This window comes from Lynx rufus, unplaced genomic scaffold, assembly GCF_022079265.1.
Source record: "Lynx rufus isolate CCGP_SWC_20201006 ecotype Redwood Valley unplaced genomic scaffold, mLynRuf1.p SCAF_7, whole genome shotgun sequence".
NCBI classification, from domain to species: Eukaryota; Metazoa; Chordata; class Mammalia; order Carnivora; family Felidae; genus Lynx; species Lynx rufus.
In genome coordinates, this window is record NW_025814889.1 from 47646962 (window position 1) to 47671213 (window position 24252).

General features: G+C 44.2%; 1 protein-coding gene across 1 annotated transcript in view; it reads right to left on the minus strand.

Moving 5' to 3' along the window:
• Window positions 1–24252, minus strand: part of GRIN2B (glutamate ionotropic receptor NMDA type subunit 2B) — a 287265-nt gene that overhangs the window by 159297 nt on the left and 103716 nt on the right. The window contains exon 2 of the mRNA XM_047067235.1: window positions 19498–20096. Within this exon, the coding sequence (XP_046923191.1) occupies window positions 19498–20096 (599 nt within the window). The remainder of the gene's footprint in view (window positions 1–19497; window positions 20097–24252) is intronic.

Here is a 24252-nt window from a genome sequence, read left to right on the forward strand (position 1 = left end):
TCGTTCACGCGATCATTCTCACTTAGAAAAATGTCACCTTGCTTGGATCTCTACATTCCACATTCCTCAAAGCCTAGGTCAAGTTCCACTGTCTCCAATTCCTCCACAGTGTTTCAGGGCTGCAACTTCAGCCCACATAGGCAACATTCCTTGACTATGGCATATGAACTGTACTGTCCATTTGAGGCATTTCGTCATATTCTGTCCTGCACTTTTAGTCAACATTTTTGTGTGTGCAGGCTTTGCTTCAACTAAAATCAAATTCTGAAGAGAATCAGAACATGTCTCTTCTGCTGTGTTGTCCTTCACACTGAGTACAGCTCTGTGCACAGAGTAGGTGCTGCACTATTTGTTGAAAATATAAGGAATCTAAGAATAGAACCTGAAACAAAGTCTTAAATAGATAATCCAAAGGCCCAGAGGAAATCAAGTCTTATATAATCCAAAGCTTAATTTTACAATTAGCTTAAGTTAATTTACTCATTCAACGAATATTTAATGAGTGCCTGCTCTGAGCCAATTAAAGTGCTAAGCATTAAAATGCAACGGTGTGTGAGACCGACGCATTGCTGCCAACATGGAGCTAATAGTCTAGTCAGAGGAAGACGCAAACATCAAACAAATAATTGTGTGTGTGTGCGTGTATGTGTGTCTGTATAATTTATCTGGAGCACTGAGTAGGGAAAACGGGGGAAACAGAAATATATTTTACTATAGAATCAGTAAAATCAGAAAATTGATTAGATTCAGGGGTGAGGGAGAGGAAAGAATCAAAGAGTACTTGTTAATTTCTAATACATGTAACTGGAAAGATACACATACCATTCCCCTGAGATGGAGAAAAGTACTGGAGGGCAGGGTTTATGTGGTTATATCACAAAATTCAACTCTGGCATGGGGAACAGTTCCATTAGGAGAACCCGATCAAATAAGAACAGCTGACAAGAAGTAGTCTGAGGCCCATATCCTGACCTTGACCCCACTCATCTTCAGGTGGATTTCTTAAAAACGTAAACACTCTAGGGGCGCCTGGGTGGCGCAGTCGGTTAAGCGTCCGACTTCAGCCAGGTCACGATCTCGCGGTCCGTGAGTTCGAGCCCCGCGTCAGGCTCTGGGCTGATGGCTCAGAGCCTGGAGCCTGTTTCCGATTCTGTGTCTCCCTCTCTCTCTGCCCCTCCCCCGTTCATGCTCTGTCTCTCTCTGTCCCAAAAATAAATAAACGTTGAAAAAAAAAATTAAAAAAAAAAAAAAAAAAAAGTAAACACTCTACCAAAAATTAGTCCTGAGAAGAGGAAGGCAGATCCCAGAAACTCAACCCAGAATTGGGTAACTAGACTGTGAATACCTGCAGGTTAGTGTTTGCTGAGGCAGGGAGAATAGAAAATAAATCTTTTCAATCAAAGAAAATCAAATCTGGCCCATTTATTTTCTTTATCAAGTGAATCAAAAGCTTGGCTGAACGAAAAACTACAAGTAATCTGTAAAAGGACTGCTCCCAGTATTTTGTGTATCCGTGCAAAAGGCAGGCTAACACAGGGGCCCCCACTCTCCATTCCCTTTCTGGTGCTGTCGGCTGGTGTAGAACAGTGTGCTGGGAAAGACGCCAAAGTTCTGGATTCAAAACCTATTCAAACTACTTCATTGATCAGAGGGTTGGAAGGAAACCTATAAGTTCAATACCTCATAAAATCAAAGAATCAAAGGACTCTGGAATCAGAAGGAACATAGGGCTCATCTCTTCCAAATTCTTTCCAAGCAAGCACCCATCCTAAGACCTTATTTTACAAATGAGAACACAGAAGTCTGGAAAGGTAAAATGACTTGTTACACAGCTAATGAGTAGCAAAGCTGGGAACAGAGAACCATGTTTTCCTGCCTCCCAGCAGATTACCTCTTCCAGTTCATGGACCACAGTGGCTGGATGGGAAAGAGAAGGGTTTGGTCTAGAAAAGTCATCCCTTTTGGAAAGCAACAGGAGAACAGGTTTGGAGGTCAGGAATTTGATATCTGGGGAGGTGGACTGCCATGCCAAATTTCAATTTGGCTAAAAGAAGTCCCCACAGGACACTAATTACATGAGTAAAATGATCCTAATGAAATCTGAAAATTATAAATGTGATAGGGAGTAAAATACTTTTTGCGACATTAGAGAGACACGGAGCAGCTTGTTCTAGGAATCCGGGCACAAGCTAACGAGGCCAGTGGATATGGAAGCAGAGAGGACAGATGGACGTAACTTAGAGGCCATGCAGGAGTTACCGGGGTTTGACTGATGGTATAAAGAAAAGGAGTAAAGGGCAGTGAGGAATCATCTCCAAGTATGTCACCGATTATAGGGCAAAAGACCAGGTGAGTGCTCTCTGCACATAAAGCAGATGTTGAAAACTGGTTCAAAGCCTACTTTTTTACTGCCAATGAATCAGAAAAATCACCTTCACGTGAAGGATAGCATACTTAATTTTTAAAAACGAATATTCACTTTTTCACTCTCTGTGCACAAGCCCCACCTTTCATCTTTATTGATTCATTCACGTTTTCATTCAATAAAACATGTAGAAGCCTTCTGCGCAATGAGTCCTGGGGTAGCTACAAAAGACATTCCCAACCTTAGACGCTCCCCGATATACTTTCAAAGTTGAGCCGCTTGCACATCTAAGTGTTATAACAGAGGTATGAACACGGGGCTACGGGAGCACAAGAAAAGAATGACTAATTCTGCCTAGAATTGTTAAGAGAAGGCTCCATAGGAGAGAGGACACTTGAGTCTGAACTTTAAGGACATTCATGTATTCACTGAAAGAGAGAGCATTGGTGAGAATAGCCCATGCAGATACATAAAGTAGTAGAAAATGGTCACATTTAGAGAATGGCCAGTTATGTTTTCTGAAACCGTTGCTGGATCACAGCAGAGTATGTTGGGGCACGGTGGAGAGTTGGAAGAGGGACACAGATAAGCCCGATCATGAAAGTTGGGCCCAGATATTCAAAGGACTTTTATGGCTTGCTAAGGAATACACAGCTCATCCAGTGGATAAAAAGGAGCCGTCGGAGATTTGTGGGAAAATGAGCTTTCTGCTCTAGATATCCAATTCTTCATTCTTCACGGCATACTAAAATCTATTTAATTCAGTAAGTCATGGGCTACAACTCCTTCCTCATTCCCATTTTGATTTGAGAAAGACTGCATTAGCCACTTTCGGGTCTTCAAGGACAATGTCTCCATCCAAAAAAATACAGATGCCCAGGTGATGGGTTTTTCATCATCCAAGGCAACCACCAGACATCCTCTTCCTGGAAGATGCTGGCTGGGGCTGTTGTCATGCTTTTGGAACCGATGTCTGATCAGGCCCCGGTTCTTTCTCCTTTGTAAAGGAAAGCACGATTTGTTTGAGGGATCTTGAGCACGCACCCCTCCTTCACCCTGAATTAAATTCACAAAAGCAGAGTTTTCATTTTCTTATCAAGGCACGACACTGCCACGTTAGGGCAGATTGTCCTCCTGTTGTAACGCTGTCCTTCCATCCACAGTATCTCTACTCTGTTAGGATGGACCACCTGCATGTTCTGGGGCTCTGACCGGGGGCTCAGCACCTAGGCATTTCAGGATCATGCCCTGCTCTTTATTCATTTCTGCAGGGTCTCCTTCCCCTCAGATAGGCCCCATTCCTTCTTTAGGTCTCCTGTCAATTTCTTTTTTTCATTTTTTTTTATAGACACATTTCCCTGCTGCTTACTAATAACCAGAGTGACTGATTGGACAGCTGGTACAATCAAGTGTGGAGAAGCAGGATCTTTTCCCAGTGCTCAGAAGGAATGGAAGAGATAGGCATTTTTTTTTTTTTTTAGAAAAAAAATATAAGCTCAAAATCTGAAGCACGTGTCACGGCTAGGGCTGACAGACTTAGCATGTGTGTCCTTTAAACGGGACCCAAAGGATTTCAAAGGCTGAATCAAATGCTGTACTTGCTTTCTTTTCCCACTTTCCAATTTTACCTTTGTGACAGAAAAAGAAATATGCCTCAGTCTTCCTGATGACACTGAGATACATGAACTATCATCTCCCACAGTAAAGGGGGGAAAAAGCCACCAGGTGACCACTCAACTCTCGGATGTACCCTCGGCTCCTCCAGGAAAGCACATGGATTTTCGGGGTCACCCCTTTGACTTAGCACAAGAAGCATGGTGGGAAACACAGTGAGATGCTCTGGAGAGATTAACTATTGTGTCCCTTCCCTTCACTGCCGGGTTCTTAACACGACACCAAACAGCCAGGAGGAAATGAAGTTGATATCACTTGAGGTGAGATGAAAACAATGCCAGGAAGGGAAAGAACATCCGTGTAAAGAAAAGGGACACTAAGAACGGCCATGCCTCTCAGGCACTAAGATTCACAGGTCCATAATTGTTTGAGGTCTGCAGTATAGTAGTGATGCCTTTCATCCACCCTTCACCTCCAATGCAAGACCGAATATGGCCTTGTGTGCCCCCGATATGAAATCTAGAAAAATCTCTAGATGCTTTGAAACAAACAGCTAAACATGTGATCTGACTTACAGCGCCAGTCATTGGGCATATGCAAAACAAGGATTTGACTGCCTGCATAAGACATTTTCAATTCAACCTTGAGGAGCCAGCTCAATATTAGAACATGCCTTGTTGAGCCCAAAAGAGGAAAATGCATTGTGCAGCAATTAATAAATGTTTCTTAATAGTGATTAGTTCCTCCCTCATGTTATGCTATTGTGAAGAGATGCCAGAAAGCTCCATATAATAGCTCAGATCTGGAATCTGGAGTCTGGGGAAGAACAAATGTTTGGGACTCATTCTCTCCTGCTCACTCAAGGAAGCTCAAGTCTGATGGCCGTAAGGACAGGAGGCAAAAGGCCACCTGTTCAGCCAGGAAGGCTAAACTGTGGGATAACTGTTCCCACAGTTATAACTGTGGGAGAGATGGCTGGGTAGGTGGAAGACAGGGGTTAAAAACAATGATAAGAATCACCGAATAATCACCTACTTGGAAAATGTGTCTGCAGATTCTGCCACGGTTCTTACAAATCACAAAGAGCTTTAATAACGATAACGCGGTACTTCTCTTCTCTCTTATTTCTTTGGACAAACAGGAAGTTTCCTATGCCATGCAAAGTCTTTAATCAGATGGATGGCATTGCTCTCTTATACAAAATTATGCCCTTCCTTAATACAATTCCAAAGCTATGCTTTGGCTTACCCTCTCTTGCTTGTTCACAGCAGCCAGAACCCCAATAATGCCACACTTTATCAAACCACCTGCAACCCCCTGCCAGAACATTATCAAGCCCAATTCAATTGGTTCCCCTGAAGGAGGGCTCTCCCGGACTCCAGGTAAGGGTTGTGAGACGGAGGCGGCCCACCGTTTCTTTTCTCACCTTGGCCCTCATCCTGCGTCTTCCTCATTCTAAACTGTTTTCCCTTTTATTTCGTTCTGTGGCACATTAGGGAGCAATTCCATTAACTGTAATAACAGTGTAGTAATACAAAGAACATCATTTTCTAGTGTTAATAACTTTCATTTTCAAACCACTTGTACGCTCCAAAATTTAGCAAAGCATAAATTTCTCAAGGCTAGCAGGCACCAAATTTGGAGCTTTAAAGTTCTGTTTCCTTGGGGTTTGTAATCAATCTATGTACAGAAGAATTGGAATGCCATTTAAAGTCAGATTTGATGCTCACGCTGCTAGCTTTACTAATGGAAACTCATCTCTGTGCATAAAATAGAAACACGGAGCGTTGGCAAAAGGACCAAAAACCATATGAGGAAATCATGACCACCTGGAAGAGGATCACCACTGGTGAGATGTCTATATCCTATCCCCTTCCAGAATTTGAATTTCATAGCACTAACAGGGATCCCAACTTTAGATTGGTCATCAGGAAAGAACCAAAGGAAAGAATTCTTTCATTAGCATCACGTTCAAATTTATGCAGAACTATCACTGCGTTCCATCTTATTCTGGTCACTGGGACCACAAAAGTGACAGCGGGGTCGAGAACGGCGATCTGCAACCCTGGCTACCCCTTTACTATCAACTTGGGAGCTTTTAATAGATGTCACTTCCCAGGCCCCTACCCACCTCCCATCCCACCAAATCAGAATTTTGCAGGGTGGGGCCATGAGATCTGCATAGTTTCTTAAAGTTCCCCAGGAAATTCTAACCACATGGTCAGGACTGAGATGCACTGACACTGGGAACTGAAGACAGCACGGGAGTAGTCAGCACATTCACACTTCCCTGAGGTTGTTGAATCAGTGATACATTTTAGAAGGCTTCTTTATCTGAAAAAGGAAAATGTTAACTTCTGACGATCAGAGCAAACATACTTTGTTTGAATTACCTCATTTGTCATCACTACCTCTCCCACCCAGCTTCCCTGCAGCAGCTAAGTGTTCGTGGGATGCGGATCTTATTTCCCCGGCAAGACCGTGAACTATTAGACGGTTCTCCACAGTCTCGGGCACACAGTAGGTGCCACCTGGTTTGTTACTGGTAGCCAACGAGAAAGATTCTGCAGAAAGCTGACCATGTGGAGAGCGTTTCAGAACACACAAGTGTTCAACTCTTCTAGCAGGGTTAATTTTGGACTTGGGCTGAATGATCGGAGAAGGAAGCACTTCCCTGAGGATTGTGCCGCTAGAGGCCGCTCTGAACCAGATCCTTGCTAAGTGGCTTTCCGAAGTACAAGCACATCCAAGGGAAAGAAGGCTGCTGAGTAGCACAGGGAGTCATGGCAACATCAGGGTTCCTAATTTTAAACTTGTAGGTGAGCAAGCACACAAAGTGCGTGTGTATACCTGTGGGGGAGGGGATTCTGGTATATTTCCAAAGAATATTCTTCTGAGGTTTTGAGTTTGCAGGTGGCTAACAACCTATGACCATCAGATCAAAGAACTAAACTAGAATCTGTTCTATTAAAATGGTTTTTTTCTCTTCCTTAACTCTGTTATCTTGTTCTCCACCAGAAGGGACCGTTTATGGCCTCGTGTCCAGAAGTACCGGGGAATTTTTGATACTTTTAACCATCATATTCTGAAATTCTGATCTTTGTTTCTTAGACTTGTTCTGCTAGCCTCTTCGACGACTCATATGGTATTACAAGAAAAAGAGGTCCAAATCAGCAAGTTAAAAGAAGTTTCTCTGGATGTCCACACTCCTCATGAGGCCAAATGGATGATGTATATTGTCTGTATCCCCACCATCTAGCACAGGATCCAGAACATGGAGTCAACATATCTAGTGAACGTGTCACTAATTCAACTACCAGTGGATGGAATATTGTGAGGCACAGAAGAGCAGCCCCCCCCCCGCCCCCAGTATATTTTTTTCACTCCCACGGGCATCATTTTTACTTTTCTCCAATCACTGGCTACGTTTCAGCCTTACACAAATCCAAACTTCTCCCGCTTGTCAAAAATGAATAGTGGCCCTGGAGGACATTTGTAAATCATGACAGAGGCCAAGGTCTTGTTTTGTTTTATTACATGTCCTTGACAGTATTTTCAATGGGTCTGTAACCTCCAGGCACTTCAGCAGATTTTAGAACAGAAAGTCAGCTCTCCCTTCAGTTCCAAGGGACTTTCAGGTCTACAAAGACTACAAGTTGCTGTTGTCCCAGATGTGGGCTAGAGGACTTCGGAATATATGGGAATAACGAAAAATTAATCATCCTTTCCAATCCGAAAAGGAACGCAGAAGCAAGATACAGCAAGGCCGGTAAACAGAGATGCGACGCACTTCAGGACAGATGGAGAAATAAGCAGGCTCAGACTGGGACATCCCTACCACGCGTGCACTGGACGCTGTTCCCAGAGTGATTCTGGATTTATCATGGCTTCAGGACAGGAATTCAGCAGAGGCCAAGAAGGGAAACTTTATTACAAAACCACCCTGTCCCTCTGGCTAATGGTGTGTTCACATAGGTCCCAGTCCTGCCTAACGGACTTCACCTCCCATCTCTCTCCTTCTGAGAGATGGCTCTCAGAAGGGTGGACAACATGGGGCAAAGTACACCTGGAATCCATAAACACTTGAGTTTGAAACCCAAGTAAAGTGGGCGAGTGACTTAAACTTCCTGGATCTCAGTTTCTTCCTCTGAAAAATGGAAGTAATAATGCCTCTGTACAGTACATTTTAAGATTCAATAAGGCCTTATAAAGCACTTGGCACATAGTATTCACTCAATAACCTTTTTTAAAGTAAATTTTCTAAATTGCTGAAGCTTAGTATTTTTAAGTACCAAGCTTTTTCTTGATTATAGGAAGCCGTTTAAATGGAAAATTTTAGAAAGGTATTATAGAGTTCTCTGACTTCTTAAACCAAAGATAATCAATATAATTTAAAGCTCTTAATAATGACCTAACAATGACTATGCTATTCTTTATACAGGGCTGCCTTAAAGGGGGTATATGCTTCCTGGGGAGTACACGGCAGTTTGCCCCCAGTGGTCTTAGACAAGTGTTCCTTTCATGGTCTTCTGCTGGGGTTTTCTAGTACTTTATACACTTCATCATTCTACTTGTTATTTCTTAATGCTGCTAGCTGGCCTGAATGATTCCCATCATGTTCATCATTTCTAAGCTGTTGTCATCTGGGAGATCAGATAAGCAAATATCTCAGATAGCACTGGTTGCCTACCGAAGTTATATCCTTGACCACCTCTCTGGTTAACAGAACTTTGATTTTTAACTGGGCATCTTACCGCCCAGGTCAAAAACTAAACTTGTCAGCTTCCCTTGCAGCTAGCTGTGGCCATTGACTGATTTCTGACCAGTGGACTATAAGCAAAGTATGGGACTTCTAGGTAACTTCCTTCAAAAGAGCTTAGCCTCCTTCCTAGCTGTAATCTGTTGCTTGAAACTGGAGTTCGGCAGCCATATTGGGCATGGGGGTGAAAGCCACACCCCACAAACAAAAACGTTGAAAGGTAGCAGGGATCCAGGTCCCAGCAATCATGCAGCTACCATACCAGCTCTGGACAGACTGCCTAATTATGTTTAGTAACCTGTTTAAACTTGGGTAGAGACACTGCATGCCATGTCTAATGTAACTGACTCCACAAGCTGCTTCTTAGGAGTACGTACAAAGGTAGAGTAAATGAACTTTAAGCTAACATAAACCACGTTTACTTTAGGACAAGAATTTCGTGCCAGTGATTTTAGTTCAAAGCCCTTTTCTGCTTTCTTCATGGTTCTTGGTTATGCTCTGGATACATAAGGCTGCTGCCTGGGTCACCTCTCCTCTCCCAGGTAGCAGAGGGAAGACTATGCATGGACGCATGTGCAGTGGGTAACAGAACAGTGAGAATAAAGACCCTGGGTAGCCTATGGGGTCACGATTTTACGTCCCAGGCTACAACACACACACACGTACACAGATACCTAACTTTTTCTCTAGTCAATAACGAGAGCAATTTGACATATTAAAATTTATGTAGTAAACCACATTATCACATTCTATTGTGCTATTTTTTTTTTTTTTTTTTTTTTTTTGCCTAAACAAAAACCCTTGGTAGAGGTTTGTTCAAGGAGGGGGGGGGGGAAGTGGGGGAGAGTGTCTGGAAATACCCCTGGAGAAAATGGAAAGGAAGTTAAGTATCTGAGTCTTCTCTATGCAGTGAATATAAGAAGCCCTCACATGTTTGTAGTGATGATTCAGTGAGATTATATAGACGAAGATTCTCTGTAGGAAAATGGTCACTTTTATGATCCTCCCGATTAGCCAGTGTAATGAACTTGAAGTTTGTGATCATCAGCCCTTAAGTCAAACACGAAGTGTATTTTGACACACATCCTCATCTGGACTCCTTCTGGGAGCTCTTTCAGGGGATTGTGAAAAGAACTGCTTAGCAGGAATATAACATCGTCACAGCGCGGCTGCCATGGCTTTTTCCTGTTGCTTCGTCAGGAAGAATCTTTCCTTTAGAAAAAGACGACATTTACGGATTTCTTAAAAGTATGTAGAACCACTTGACGATGGAGCGTACCTCCTTTGCCCAAACAATGAACGTGCTGGGATTCTTAGCACCCATCCTTACGCTCATGGGGACTTCAAAAATGGAATTTAGACTGGAAGGAAATACCTTGTTGGTATTCACAGAGCCAACTCCAGGCAAGCCATTCCAAAAGGTTCCTCCCAACTTCTATCCCATACACAACCCTTCTCAGGTGATCAACTAAACAGTCTCGGTGGTAAGAAGAACTGGGGAATCTGGTATGTAAAAGCGTTTTTATCTAGTTCTTCTGATACGCTCCTCCATCCGACAGATGTAAATGTACACGCGTGAATAGGTGCTCTGTGGATGGAGAACACACGCACGTGAATGTACATGCATGTGCATGCGAGCACTCCACATATGGTCCTTGGTGAACATTGGCAGTCAAAGGCAGGAAAGGCTTTAAAGCTTTTAAAGGAAAGCTGGTGAGAAGAGAGGGACAGCAAAAGATCAATGAACAGAACAACCCCATCGAGAAAGAGATGGGAAAGAAAGAAAGAAGGAAGGAAAGATGGGGGGTGGAGTGAAGCAGTGATGAATGAGGAGAAGAGAAAGCCCGAGCAGCGATGGAGGCAGCAGGCAGCCCCCGGCCGGCTGCTGCTGCTGGAAACCGGACAAGGGGGAACAGATTTCAGCAGCGGGGAGCTCTAATCTGTCAGCAGCGGCTCCTTCATGTGTGACCAGCCAGCCCAGCTCGGGGACTGGTGCCAGTCTGGGCACGCTAACGCTAACCCCACCAGGCCCTCCCGGAAGAGAAGGAGCCACTGGGAAAAACCGTGAAAGTCGAGGGAAGGTTCCTCTGCCTCGGCTGCTGCCGCCACCACCCTCCTGGCTTCTCCACAGGCCCCTGTCTGTGGGGCTGGTTCAGACCCCTCAGCAGCCCCTCGTGAAGGTCAGTCATGCTGAGCAGCCCACTCCTTCCAAATCCTCATCGGCCACATCAGGTCCTGGAGAACTCTCTCCCCAGGAGATGACCACCTACGTACGCCCGACAGCTCCACTGGAGAGGAGACAAGAGATGGGCTCCAACCTGGATCTGTTTGAAATGCGTGAGGTCTTCTCTAGAGGCAAAAGCCACAGAACTATCTCTGCTCTCAAGAAGCTCATGTTAGGCTGACCTTGGCCGGCTACGGTCCAGCCTCCACGCAGGCTTCCAGCCCATATCTGTAACCATAAATGACAGCACTCTAGCTTTCTGGCAACTCGCCTCCATCCTTTACCTCCACCCAGCCAGCCTTTATTCTCTGGTGGGAAGAGAGAGCAGATGGAGAAATGACTCCCACTCAATTCCTAAATAACGCCAGCTTCAATTCCCATTAACTGTGAATTTGCACCCTTGTCTGGGTGAGAACCAGGGGAGCAGGAATCGTGGGGCTATTGCCAGCCCAGGGCAAAGGCTAACGGGACAGGCCTGGCTGCCTGCCAGCCCTTCTGAGGACCCAGTCAAACAGGCAATGCGCTCTGTGAAGAGTGTGGCTCCTCCCTTCAGGACACCTGGGTCCTGTCCTCACCCCACCTCCAACAGACAAGCGACCGCCCTAAGCCTCTGATCCCACATTTGTAAAATCATTCATCATTCTACCACCTATTCTGTGAGAATACATGTATTAAAAGGGTTGGATTAGAGGAGCACCGAGGACCTTTCCAATTTTGATTTTTAAGGGAAGCAAAAGGGCTCTTTGAGCTTGGTTAATGTGCAGCAGAAGGAGAGGCTGAAGCCCGATCCCTGAGGTAGGGCCAAGCCAGATCCTGACATCACATAGCCTAAGCTGGGGGGGTCCCTGGGCGTCATGTCTCTTAAGAACATAAAATGAGGACAGTGCTTCTTATCTTCATTCGTGCTTTTATCTGCCAAATATTTATCAAGCGCCTATAATGTATCAGGCATCGTGCTGGGAACACGGAGGTTAAAAAACAAAATCCTGCTCTCATGAAGACTGAATTCAACTAGGAGGACGAAGACAACAAAAATACTTAAGAATAAAACGTGTATGTCAGATAAGGGCTACCAAGAAAAATGAAGCAGGGGACAGTGAGCTCTTGGGAGGGTGGGCATACAGCTGTCCTTTTAACGGAGGGATAAGGAACATCTCCCGGAGACATGTGCATGGGTCAGGATTTTTGCAAGGATCGTATCAGGTAATCGCACAAGGTCTGGTGCGCAGGACATACTCAGAAAGACACCAATGCCGGACTTACTAACCCCCACAGGCTGGCTGCCAGGGGGGCTACTTTTGAGCACAGACTTATGACTCCTTAACCCTTACCATTGCCACCAACCCACGTCCTTTCTGAGGCAGAATCTGCCATTCAGAATGGGGTCCGTTTTCTCCACTGAGAGCCTCTGCCCTCTGCTCTTTCTTCTTTCCTCTCTGAGACCATCCTATTCCTTCCCATAGACCATGTACCGCCCGTGTCTTCTCTCCCAGCACAGACGTGATCTTCTCCCACCTCACACTTGTCCTCCAGGAAATGGGATTCTTCTCCCATTCACTCTCGCTTTACCCCCTGCCCTCTCCTCCTCCAACTGTAAACAGTTTTTTTTTTAATTTTTATTTTTTTTCAACGTTTATTTATTTTTGGGACAGAGAGAGACAGAGCATGAACGGGGGAGGGGCAAAGAGAGAGGGAGACACAGAATCGGAAGCAGGCTCCAGGCTCTGGGCCATCATCAGCCCAGAGCCCGACGCGGGGCTCGAACTCACAGACCGCGAGATCGTGACCTGGCTGAAGTCGGACGCTTAACCGACTGCGCCACCCAGGTGCCCCCAGTTTTGTTTTGTTTTTTTAAAGGAGGAAGAAGAAGAAGAGCTGGGCGGAAGGGGATGAGGAAGAAAACAGAAGAAAGAGGAAAGAAATACCAACTAGGTCACGGGTATGTTTTAAATTTTACAAGCCAGCCTCAGAATTAAACAGTGATTGTGGGAAGAATCACGTAGCGGTCCGCAGGTTAAGTATTTGCGAATGCTCTTCACAGGTTTGAATTTCAGGGAAGGAAGCAAAGATCACTTACTGAACTGACTATACATCTGATAGGAGAATATGGAGGATGAGAAGAAAGCGGAAGAGTCTGAATAATCCTCAATTTAGTCATTCTTCCATGGACAGTTATAGCACTGAATAGATCTTTTGGGAGGGTTATTACATTCCTCAGTTATTCCTTCTGCCCTCCAATTTCTATCTCCATCTATACCACTGAGCAGATATAATCTCTCTCTTGCTTTGCTACATATTTCATATGAAAATGTAGCTTTCCTTAGATGCCACTCAATTTCTTTAATTGGGGGAAGGTCCACTATGCTTGACAGCCCACTTCTAACTATGCTTTTGCAGAACCTTTTGACTGTTCACACATAAATTATATTAAATAATTACATTTAATACATATTTGCCTTACCAGAAATCTGCCTACGCTTGGAACTCCATGAACATTTACTAACTAAAAGATGGGTAATAACCAAGCACCTCTTGCCCGTAATTGTCTAAAAACTAACAGACTCAATTTCCTGTTTATTTCTTAACTTCTCAGTGCTTTTCAGGCCAAGAGAGTCAAGTGGGCATCCCAGCTACTACAGTGGGTCCAAGGATAGGGAGTCTGCCCCAAAGTTAGAGGAGGATAGTGTTTACCACGGTTCTTTTAGGAAGAACTTAACAGAGCCCCTTTCTTCATATCAGCTATCCTTGCTTCTTAAAGCCTGGGCCAGGAGGAGGAATCTGGCCTTTTGAGACAGCAACTTTCATGGGGAAAGAGGCTGCAAAAACAGGTGTTGGGTAGGAAAACTGAGGACACCAGGGGGAAATAATTAGGCAAGATTCGTAAGAGGTTTGCTTTGTTGAGATCCAGCCATCTCCAAGAACATCTACTTTTTTCCAAAAGTGGGGAACATGAGTCCTCAGGACAGACAGCAAGCCCGGAGGTCAGTGGCCAGTATGCCATCACCTGAGTGACAGAAACAGACTTAGCAGAGTATTGGAGCGCACATTCCGAAGGAAAATAACCATTAACTGCTCCCCTGGGGAAGTGATAAAAGAAAAATCTAGACATGTGCCCACTAATAGCTAGCAATTCTTCTCTAGCTCAGGGGAATAAAGACAGGTTTAGACAACTAGCCTAATCACTTTCTAAACACTTTCAGATCATCTGGTACCAAAACGTTAAGACTTTTCTCAGGAACTAAGAAGATCCTTCACTTAGACAATACATGACAGAAGAAATTATTCAATTCTTTCAATCAAATAAAGTTCCCAGTTGGAATAAAATTCTCTCTCAGCATGTCTTGGGCAACAGTATGAGGCACTGTACTACATTTACTAATAAGGCATATATGAATGCTACAAAGTCCCAAAAGAAAATTAATTCTTATTAGTGTACAAAGAAAGAAAGAAAGAAAGAAAGAAAGAAAGAAAGAAAAAAGAAAGAAAGAAAGAAAGAAAGAAAGAAAGAAAGAAAGAAAGAAACAGGAGCCCTGTTAAATTTGAATTTCAGATAAACAAGTTATCTTTTAGAATCAGTATGTCCCATGCAATATTTGGGAACAGATTTTTGCTAAGAGAATTAGCTGCTGTTTATCTAAAATTCCAATTTAACTGTGTTTCTGTACTTCTCTCGCAACCTGTTAAAAAGCCTTGTCCAGCAGCCTAGAATCCATCTGGAGATAGTCACCCAAACCCTATCTGGCCAAGTTCCAAGGAGCTAAGAAGTTATCAGTAAGGAATTTGGATTGACACCTGATAAATAATGTTCATTTCAAGGATCCTCTCTGAGAATGCTTACAACACTTCCTTTGGTAACTAACAAGTGAATCACTTCCAACGTGTGTCTCTCTTTGGGTTTCGGCACTTAACACAGAACCTCTGCTCCCTGTCCCCTAAATCTAGATTTATCAACCTCCCTCACATGGAAAGAAAGCCAGTTTGGTCAGGTATAAAGGAGAGCTTCACCACCCCTTAGGAGGACAGGGCCTATTCATGTTTCTGGGTTTTCAGGAAAGTGACAGGAGAAGCCATTTCCTGACTCTGTATGCCTGGTGTCATCCTGGGGCTGGGTCATTCCCAGATACCTCCCGAGGAGGCTTCTTCCCACTGCTGCTGCTGCTGCAGAGACATGAGCAGCAGGCCAAGGAAAAAGTCATCCTCATAAAACAACCAACCATTTGCAACAATTTTATTTGCAAAGATTTCCTGCTGTGGCTAAATGATGTGGCTGCTTGGTTTGTTATTTAAAAGAGTGACCCTAGTGAGCCCAGAGCTCTGAAGGGGGGAAAGAGGCTGATTTCAGACCAGGATAAGTAAGAGGAGCTGGGACTGAGCGTGCCTAATTGAATTCCACTGATGATTCTGAGCGCTGTGCCACATGATAATAGCTTAGACTTTGAGGACAGCTCCTTATAGTCCCTGTTGGGCAACCCCAATCCTTTCGGGGTCCTGATAGAGAAGGTTATTAAAATATTCCCAAGAGAGGTTAGAGATTGGATTCAAGAGCCCTGAGGAGCTGCAGTTGAGAGGATGGAGGGAAAAGATGGGGTGCAGAAGGGATGGAGGTGTACGGGCAGGGGAGACAGCCAAGAGAAGAGGTCTTGCAGGCAGTAGATACAGAACCCCAGGAAAAAAAAAATCTGGGAATTGGGGCAGAAGAGAAAGTTCAGAGAGGAAAGATCTTAGTGGAGAAGCACTCTGATGAGTCCGAAGACACTGTGTACAGTATGGGAAAGTGGCAAATCACGGTGGACTTTTTGCCGGACTCTGGTCCTCAAGGAATTTATGAATAATCTGGACTGTGTCCCCCCCTGTTCTTTTTAGGAGGGCTACACTTTCAAAGATGGAGGCAGGTATTGGTGGCCATCTTGACAAGAATATCTGAGGAAGGAGAAGAGAGGACTGAGGAGGGCTCCCTTTCTGAGCGGCCACAAGACACGGTAACAAAAGTTAGAACCAAGCGTGACTCTTAAAGGTGCAGTGGTCAGAGACCAAACTTCAGAGAGACCGCTTGCATTCTAATGTAAAGTAAGCCAAAGGGGAAATGATAATATCCGCAGATGACTGTGTACCCAGAGGAGTTTTAAGATCAAAGCAGGCATTCCTGAACCAAAATTTATGGACTTTAACATCCATTTGATTTCCTTGTGTGGTTTGGCAGACATTTTGGCCTAAATATTTTTCATTGTTAGCATTGGTTTTAATGAACAAATATTTGGTGATCTGCATCAGATTTTAACTTAACACTAAAGACAGCGGGAGAAAACATGAATGTAGAGAACTGAATAAATAGTAAGTCTTTTTTTTAATCTTTAGGAATTTATTTATTTAATTTATTGAGAGAGAATGAAAGAGAGAGAGAGAAGAGAGTGAGAGAGCGAAAGAGAGAGTGAGAGAGAGAGCGAGAGACAAAGAGAACATGAACAGAGCAGGGGCAGAAAGAGAAGGGAGAGAGAATCCCAAGCAGGCTCCACACTGTCAGCACAAGGCCCGATGCAGGGCTTGAACTCATGAACCATGAGATCATGACCTGAGCGGAGATCAAGAGTCGGACGCTTAACCACCTAAGATACCCAGGTGTCCCATGAATAAACAGTAAGGTTTTATTTTTTTTTTAATTTTTATTTTTTTTAATTTTTTTTTTCAACGTTTATTTGTTTTGGGGACAGAGAGAGACAGAGCATGAACGGGGGAGGGGCCGAGAGAGAGGGAGACACAGAATCGGAAACAGGCTCCAGGCTCTGAGCCATCAGCCCAGAGCCCGACGCGGGGCTCGAACTCCCGGACCGCGAGATCGTGACCTGGCTGAAGTCGGACGCTTAACCGACTGCGCCACCCAGGCGCCCCAAACAGTAAGGTTTTAAAGGAAATCTCCATGATCTCGCAGAGAGGAGCAGAACAAGAAGGGTCCTGTGGAATAGGTATGCACTAGGCAGCTCAGCATCTTGGAGGAGGTCATTCATGAACTCCAGGTGTCCTTCTTCCCTCTGCCACACAGGACACTAAGAGTGGGGGGACGTGGAACTAAGGACAGAAAGGTCACTGCTTTCACAGAACTTACAGGGACAACGGATAACAAAGCATAGAACTAGAACTGTTTGAAGAAATGGAACTGGCTGTATTGGGGGAAACAAAAGTTGCACTGAAGGCAGGTAACAGGGCCCCATTAGTCCAGGGTCCAGGAAAGCTGCCTCCATGAAAGTAATGTCAGGACCGAAGCCTAGGGAATGAAAATGAGGCAGGTGAAGAAGCTTCTGCATTTATGTTCTGGTGGGAAGGGGCTCCTGGGGAATATATTCCAAGCAGAGAAGAGAGCTAGAAGCAAGAGAAAGAACACGGCATTTTCAAAGAACTAAAGCAGGTTCCGTATTGCAGGAATGAAGTGTTTGAGGGACAGCATGGCACGAGACAATTTTGGAAAGACAGGCAGGCCTGTTCAGTGGAAGACTTTATAAACCGTATCAAGGAGATGGGACTTTATTACAGGAGCAATGAAAAGCCGTTGAAAGGCATTATGCAGGAGACTGATGAAATCACATTTTCATTTTAGATCACTCTGGGTGCGGTGTAGATTGGAAGGAAGCAGTACTGGGAGCCAGAAGATATTTACGAGGCCCTGCAGCAATGCAGGTAAGAAGAGCCGAACTGGGACGTGGCGCAGGGATGCAGACAGCGAGAGCACTCCAGAGGAGATCTGTGGGGAAGGGCATGGTCAGCAAGGAGATGGCGGGAATGTGAAAGCCAGGACACCTCTGGAATTTTTATGTTAGCTAACTGGGTACTAGGACGTACCCTTTGTAGGTATACAGATTTGTCTGCAAGAGGATGGAAGAGTAACAGGAGAGAAAGCAGTTCAGCTTTGCATATGGTATGTTCTAAGGCTCCGTGGCATCCAAAGGAACATATCCACTCACAGTTGGCAATACAGACTGGGGGCTCAAGGGAGAGGTTTCAGCCAGAGAGGTCCTTTGGGAGAACTTACATTAGTTGTATACTTGGCAATGGAGGACAGAAAAGGAGGGTCTAGGACAAACCCTGAGAAGCACCAACATTGAAGACGAGCCTGCCAAGGACCTGGAACGGAAAGACTAAGACTAGAGAGGTCGGAAGAAAATCAAGACAGTCTACCAAATAAGCAATGACAACCAGGGATGGCAGAAAGCATAGATGAAGGTGGGATAATATTAGGACTGGATCACAGATTGCATTAAAAGTAGCTTTAGTTTCAACTCTGAGTTAACAGCTTAGCTCAGAGGCTTTAGTCCAGCTCCCTTCCAGAGGTTAAACTAATAGGTACACCTTCAACCTCCCCTAAATGTATTTCAACCTTCCCAGAGTATACTTTGGTATTTTATGTAAGCTGAATGGTATCCGAATAGGTGTTTTCTGCGTACGTTTCTATTTGTTGGATGGAATTCATAACGAATTTAAAACGGATGCCCAAAACATACTGTTGAGTAAAAGAAAGCCGGGTCATCAAACAGCAGGGGTAGTTATATTTCCATTTATGTAAAATTATAGATTTATATGGATGTAGGCATACACGCACAGGGAAATACCTAGAAAGATGTTCACTAATTATTTCTACAATGATTCTCTCTGGTTGGTTGTAGCGAAGGTCATTTTTTCTTTCTCTTCTGGGCTCTTCTGCATTGTTTGAGTTTTGACAATGTTCTTGTGCAGCAGTTTTATACAAATCACAGAACTACAGAAGCCTAGTATAGAATCTTCTGCCCTTCATGGTCACACAATACCCGCAGGAGGATGTGCTGGAGGTGTGGCTGGATTAGGAGGTGAGGTCAGGGGAGCCGAACTCCCCCTAGATCTTCTTCCTACTGAAGAGACCGGACTAAGAGCAACTATGGAAGCTGCCTCTACAGCACCACCTTCATGCTTAAGGGCAGAGAGGAGAAGCGCAGGAGACAAAATCCAAGGAAAGAACCCTCTTCATGTGCCTACAGACCCACGTCACCTGTTCTCCATTCCTTCCCGGTACAGCATCATTTCTAAGGTAAGGGGATTGGTAGGTCCTCATGCCTACGTGCATGGTGTCTTTTATAGTGATCAAGTATGCAGGGCCCACAGAGGTCTGTGTACAGCTCCAAACTGAACCCCTTACTTGCAGAGTGACCATGGACAGTATACTCCTACGAACCTTATTCTCTTGTATCATAAAATGGAAACGGCTCTTAACACCTGCCTAATAGAGTATTGCTTTGAGGTTAAGGAGGTCAAACACCCATAAACACTTAGAGGAACACCTAGCACACGGTAAGTGAACAATAAGTGGGAACCATTTTGTATTTCTTAGAACAGGAACCCAGCACAGCGAGCTTTGGATCTGAAACACTCCCACCATCACAAGCCATGGCCAACCCAGTGGCCAGCCTTCAACCTCTGACATCTTGAACTGCCCTTCCCATAGTTTCAGAACCTCCTCCAACCCCAGTCCTAAAAGCCCTCCTCGGACCTCTACCATCAGTGTTCCACACTCACCTATTCAGCATGTTGGACTGGTAGATTCTCTTCTCATGGGTGTTGTAACAACTGCTCTTGGGCTCAGGGATGAAGCTGTGTTCAGACAGCATATCGGAAGCAGCGGTGGTGATTATGGCAATTCCATCCCTCACTCTGGCAGGGAGGCCATAGTCCCATTCATCATAGGACACAGAGATGAGCCCAGTGGGGAACTCCGAGGGCACTGTGTCTGTATCCCCTGCCACCAGACTAGGCACAATCCACGTGTAGCCGTAGCCAGTCAGCCCTACTGAGTTAGCTACTTCAAAGATATAAGTGGCTTCTTCCTTCGTACAATAAAGAAGAATGATGGGGCTTTGAAGTTTCTTGAGCTGGTTCTGGATCTTAGAATCTCCATCATCCAGGGACATGTCCAGCAGGAGGACTTCCTCTAACTCCCAGCCCACGAAGCTGTTCTCGATGGTGCTGCGAATCTTGTTTACAAAGTCCTGGTAGCCAGGGAAGTAGGTGGTGACGATAGAAAAGATGTACCAGTCATACTCTTCCATGATGTTGAGCATTACGGAAGCTTGCTGTTCAATTGATGGGCCAAACTGGAAGAACATGGAGGATTCATCCTAGAATAGTAAAATGTAAAAAAAAGAAAAAAACCAACGATGGTAAGGGAGAGTTGGAATCAACTGGGTACAGAGGTTTGTGTTCATTGTTTACTTTTTCACATGATGCCTTTTAAAATAGGATGTTTGCACTGCAAACATTTGTGATACCTCTCTTCCTAAAACTACCTCCCAGATTCTCTGGAAAATCAACATAGGTGTATATATTCTCATTGTCTGAAATCCTTGGAGCACAGGGCAGCTTCCTATCATCAGATATGTTAGTATTTCTATTGCAAAACACATACAGAGTTGTATTAGATGGGACAGAGACTCTAAATGGCCTCACATCAGCTCAGGTCAGGTGTCACTGTCAAATTGAGTTCTAGGAACACACACACTTTTCATTTTGTGAGCCTTCTGAACTTATCACAACGGTGGATGTACATCACTCAATCAGAGTGAATAAATGGAAATGCCATCAATCTATCCTTAAACCTATTGGTGGAGGCGGTAGAAACGCACTGGCCTAACAGGTGGGTGGTACTCAGGTATGGATGGCCAGAGAAAAGCACATGGTAGCAGAAGATTTAATCAGTGTATTTTCTAGAAAAATATAATGGATGAATTAATAGCACATTTAGTATTCCATCTTGCACTGTGACCGTGAGATCTGCAAGTTAGAGTAAGGCACACGTAGTGTATCTGAGCTACAAGTTAGAAGGAAGGACTTGTACTCAAGCTCGTGTATGATTAAGGTTTATTTCAGAGCAGCACACAGAAGACTGTTCTTTCTCTTACTTGTTTAATACCATGGGTCTCGGTCTGACCAGTGCATTATACACATAACCTTCTGTCAATTCTGAGAATCTTCTGTTTTCTCCCTCCTTTTGAGGGAGAAGCCATTTTAAATTTCTCCCATTTTATTTCACCTGGTGCTCTGAAATGTCAAGCCCTGCATTTTGTCTCTGCCTTACAGCTAAAAAAAAAATCTAAGACCACAAAATGAAGACCATCTCGGCCTTGTCCTCCCTCAATCCACCTTCCCCTGACTTCCTCCTGGGTAATGGCATCTCTTTTCTTGGTCAGTGCCCCCTATCTTTTATCTGATGGTTCATCTCCATTTTAGAACAATCCAGGCTAACAAAATTGTGTCTTTCTAAAAGGGGAAGTTCTTTCTCATCCCCAAACGAGAGCTTCAAAGTACAGTCACAGGAGACCAGGCTTTTAAACAAAATTACATGGTGATTTCTTAGCTCACGAACATAGTTGCGTATAGCTGAGAAATTGCTGCGTATTTTTTGGGTACCCACTATTGAAAAAAAAAATACAGGTTGGGAAATATCCAGCTGGTATCCAAAGACCCTGATTCGGCAATGAAAGCTGCCAGCCCCTTGGCTCTGCCAGAGCTATGATTGCTTCATGTGGCTTGAACTTTTCACATTTCCCACAGGCAATCCAGAATGAAACAGTAGAGGCTTTGTCATTGGAGGGCAATTCTTTCTGCTAAGGGTGAAATGGTGCTTATCATAGCTTCCTCCTCTGGCTTAACCATACAGTCAAAGAGGAGCTTCACAGGACCAGAGAATTCGGGGAAGCAGAGAAGGTAAGGCAACAAGAATGGGCAGGAAGGAGTGGGAATTGATTCAGAACACAGTAAGGGCTTCATGTGTGTTTCCTCCAAACTGTAACTGGCCCCTGCCCGTGGTCTCCTACTACAAAACAAGTACTATTCTTCAGGTAACATTGATTTTGTCCTCAGGTTATAGGATTACAGTGGGAATCCTGGTTAAAAGTTTATTCCAAGATTTGTCAGGGAACCACAACAGGGAAGGAAGTCCAGTGACAGAACCTCCCACCCAGAATGGCTTTAGAGAAATGGCTATTTGTTTTCCTTGTTACTGCCAGATAATGTTTCATTTGAAGATTCCCAATATTCCCCTTTTCACTGGGGTTTTCACAAAGCCTAGTGGATATAACAAAATGACAAAATCTTCCAGATATACCGTAAAATGTATAGACTAAGAAGGCACCTGGGTAGATCAGTCGGTTAAGCATCCGACTGTTGATCTTGGCCCAGGTCATGGTCTCACAGTTCATGGGGTCGAGCACCACAGTGGGCTCTTTGCTGTCAGTGTGGAGCCTGCTTGGGATTCTCTCTCTCCTTCTTTCCATACCCCCCCCAAAATAAATAAACTTAAAAAATATTAAAATAAAATAAAATGTATAGGCTAAAGATAAAAGGGATCCCAATTGTAAACAAAGTAACTCAACCCATTCTATGATAAGGGAACCTCTCATCACAAGGGAGTTCTTAACACCCACAACTCTCCATCTATCATGAGACCACTGGCTGGTTCAAATAGACAGAGAGCATGCCCTGAGAGATAACCAATGAGGGTCCATAGTAAATGAGTCCATGCTAATGAAAATAAATTAAAAAAAAATTCTAAAATACCAACTCTACCCTCTCCTCTCTTAGTCTTTTCTCCCCCCCCTTTTTTTAAGCTTATTTATTTTGAGGGAGCGGGGAAACAGAGGGAGAGAATCCCAAGCAGGCTCCTTGTTGTCATCAGGGTTCGATCTTACAAACCATGAGATCAGATGAAATCAAGAGTTAGATGCTTAACTGACTGAGTCACCCAGGCGCCCCATCTCTTAATCTTCTCTTAAAACTTGCTCACGATTATATATGAGCTCCTAAAGAAACCATCAGCTACTATGTGAAGAAATCCAAGAATATAAGGTGAAAGTAAGGAGAGAGAAAAACTAATATGGCTCTATCTCACCCCCACTATATCCTCCTCTTACCTAATTCTATCATCCTCCACAATCATCCTTTCTGACTCCTCTCTCCCATCAATGCCCAGTTCAACTGTTTTATCTTGCCAATCCTTCATTAAATAAAGGATGCCTTACATGACCATTTTATTGTGGCACCAAGAAGAGGTTAATGAAGCCAAACAGAAATCAAGAGACAGAGTTATAGCTTGGGCAAATGTTTTCTGGGATAATGAGCGGTCCAGTGTTATTAATTTAGTTGACACAGCAATCTGGTATACAGCAGTTGGGAATGGGACAGCTCTTTTTCAACAAAGCTTTGGGCTAACTATAAGTTGCAAGCAGTGACAGGCTTTGCAAATTATGGCTGAAGCCACAAATCAAAGAGCAATCTTCATGTGTGCATGGAGTGGAAAGGACTGGTGGCCACACATCCATCTTTACAGGCACCCAGCATGCATTGTGATCACCACAAGAAGTATCATCTTCTAGGATGAAGGACAGGGATATAATTCAGTTTGCAGCTCACTATGCTTCCCCACTTACATTTTTATCTCCTAATGAAGATTCCCAGCCACATTTATTGCATGAATGTACTTCTTCACCTTGCCTTTCGAGCAGTTATGAAGCATTCACATATAAAGGGCCACCATGACTGAGATAATTAACACAGGGAAGGTACAATTGTACATTAGATTCCATCAGTCTAGAACCATTATGTTGAACCTCCATCACTGTGATGTTCACGGTGTTTATTTGCTAATAAAAAACAAAAACAAGTACTTTTTCATTCTATTATTGGTCTCCAAAATAACTGCTGAAACACTTAGCAGTGTGTGAGATTCCTCTTCTGTATCACCCTGATGCCCTACAGATACACTTCAGAAATAAAAAATCAGGAGTACCTGGGTGGCCCAGTTGGTTGGGCATCCAACTCTTGATTTCGGCTCAGGTCATGATCTCATAGTTCCTGAGTTTGAGGCCCACATCAGGCTCCGTGCTGACAGTGCAGAGCCTGCTTGGGATTCTCTCTCTCTCTGCCTCTTCCCTGCTCGTGTGTGTGTGTGTGTGTGTGTGTGTGTGTGTGTGTGTGTGTGCACGCACACATGCGTGCACTCTCTCTCTCATAATAAATAAATAAACTGGAAAAAATGATGAGAAATAAAGGATTAACTACTGCAGCTGCTGCTGCTAATGCCCCTGCCAATAGGTTTCAGCTATCAGCCCACTTTGGGAATTGCATCAGCTGAAGAGAACCATCTTGCCCAAAGTCATGCCCCTTCCCAGGATAAACTGCCCTGAATGACTGGTCATCCTGGAGTGTAAAGACCTGGCCCTCTTGCCCTGACTCTAGACAACTCTGAAGGATCAACTGATTTTCAAAACTTCCCAAAGG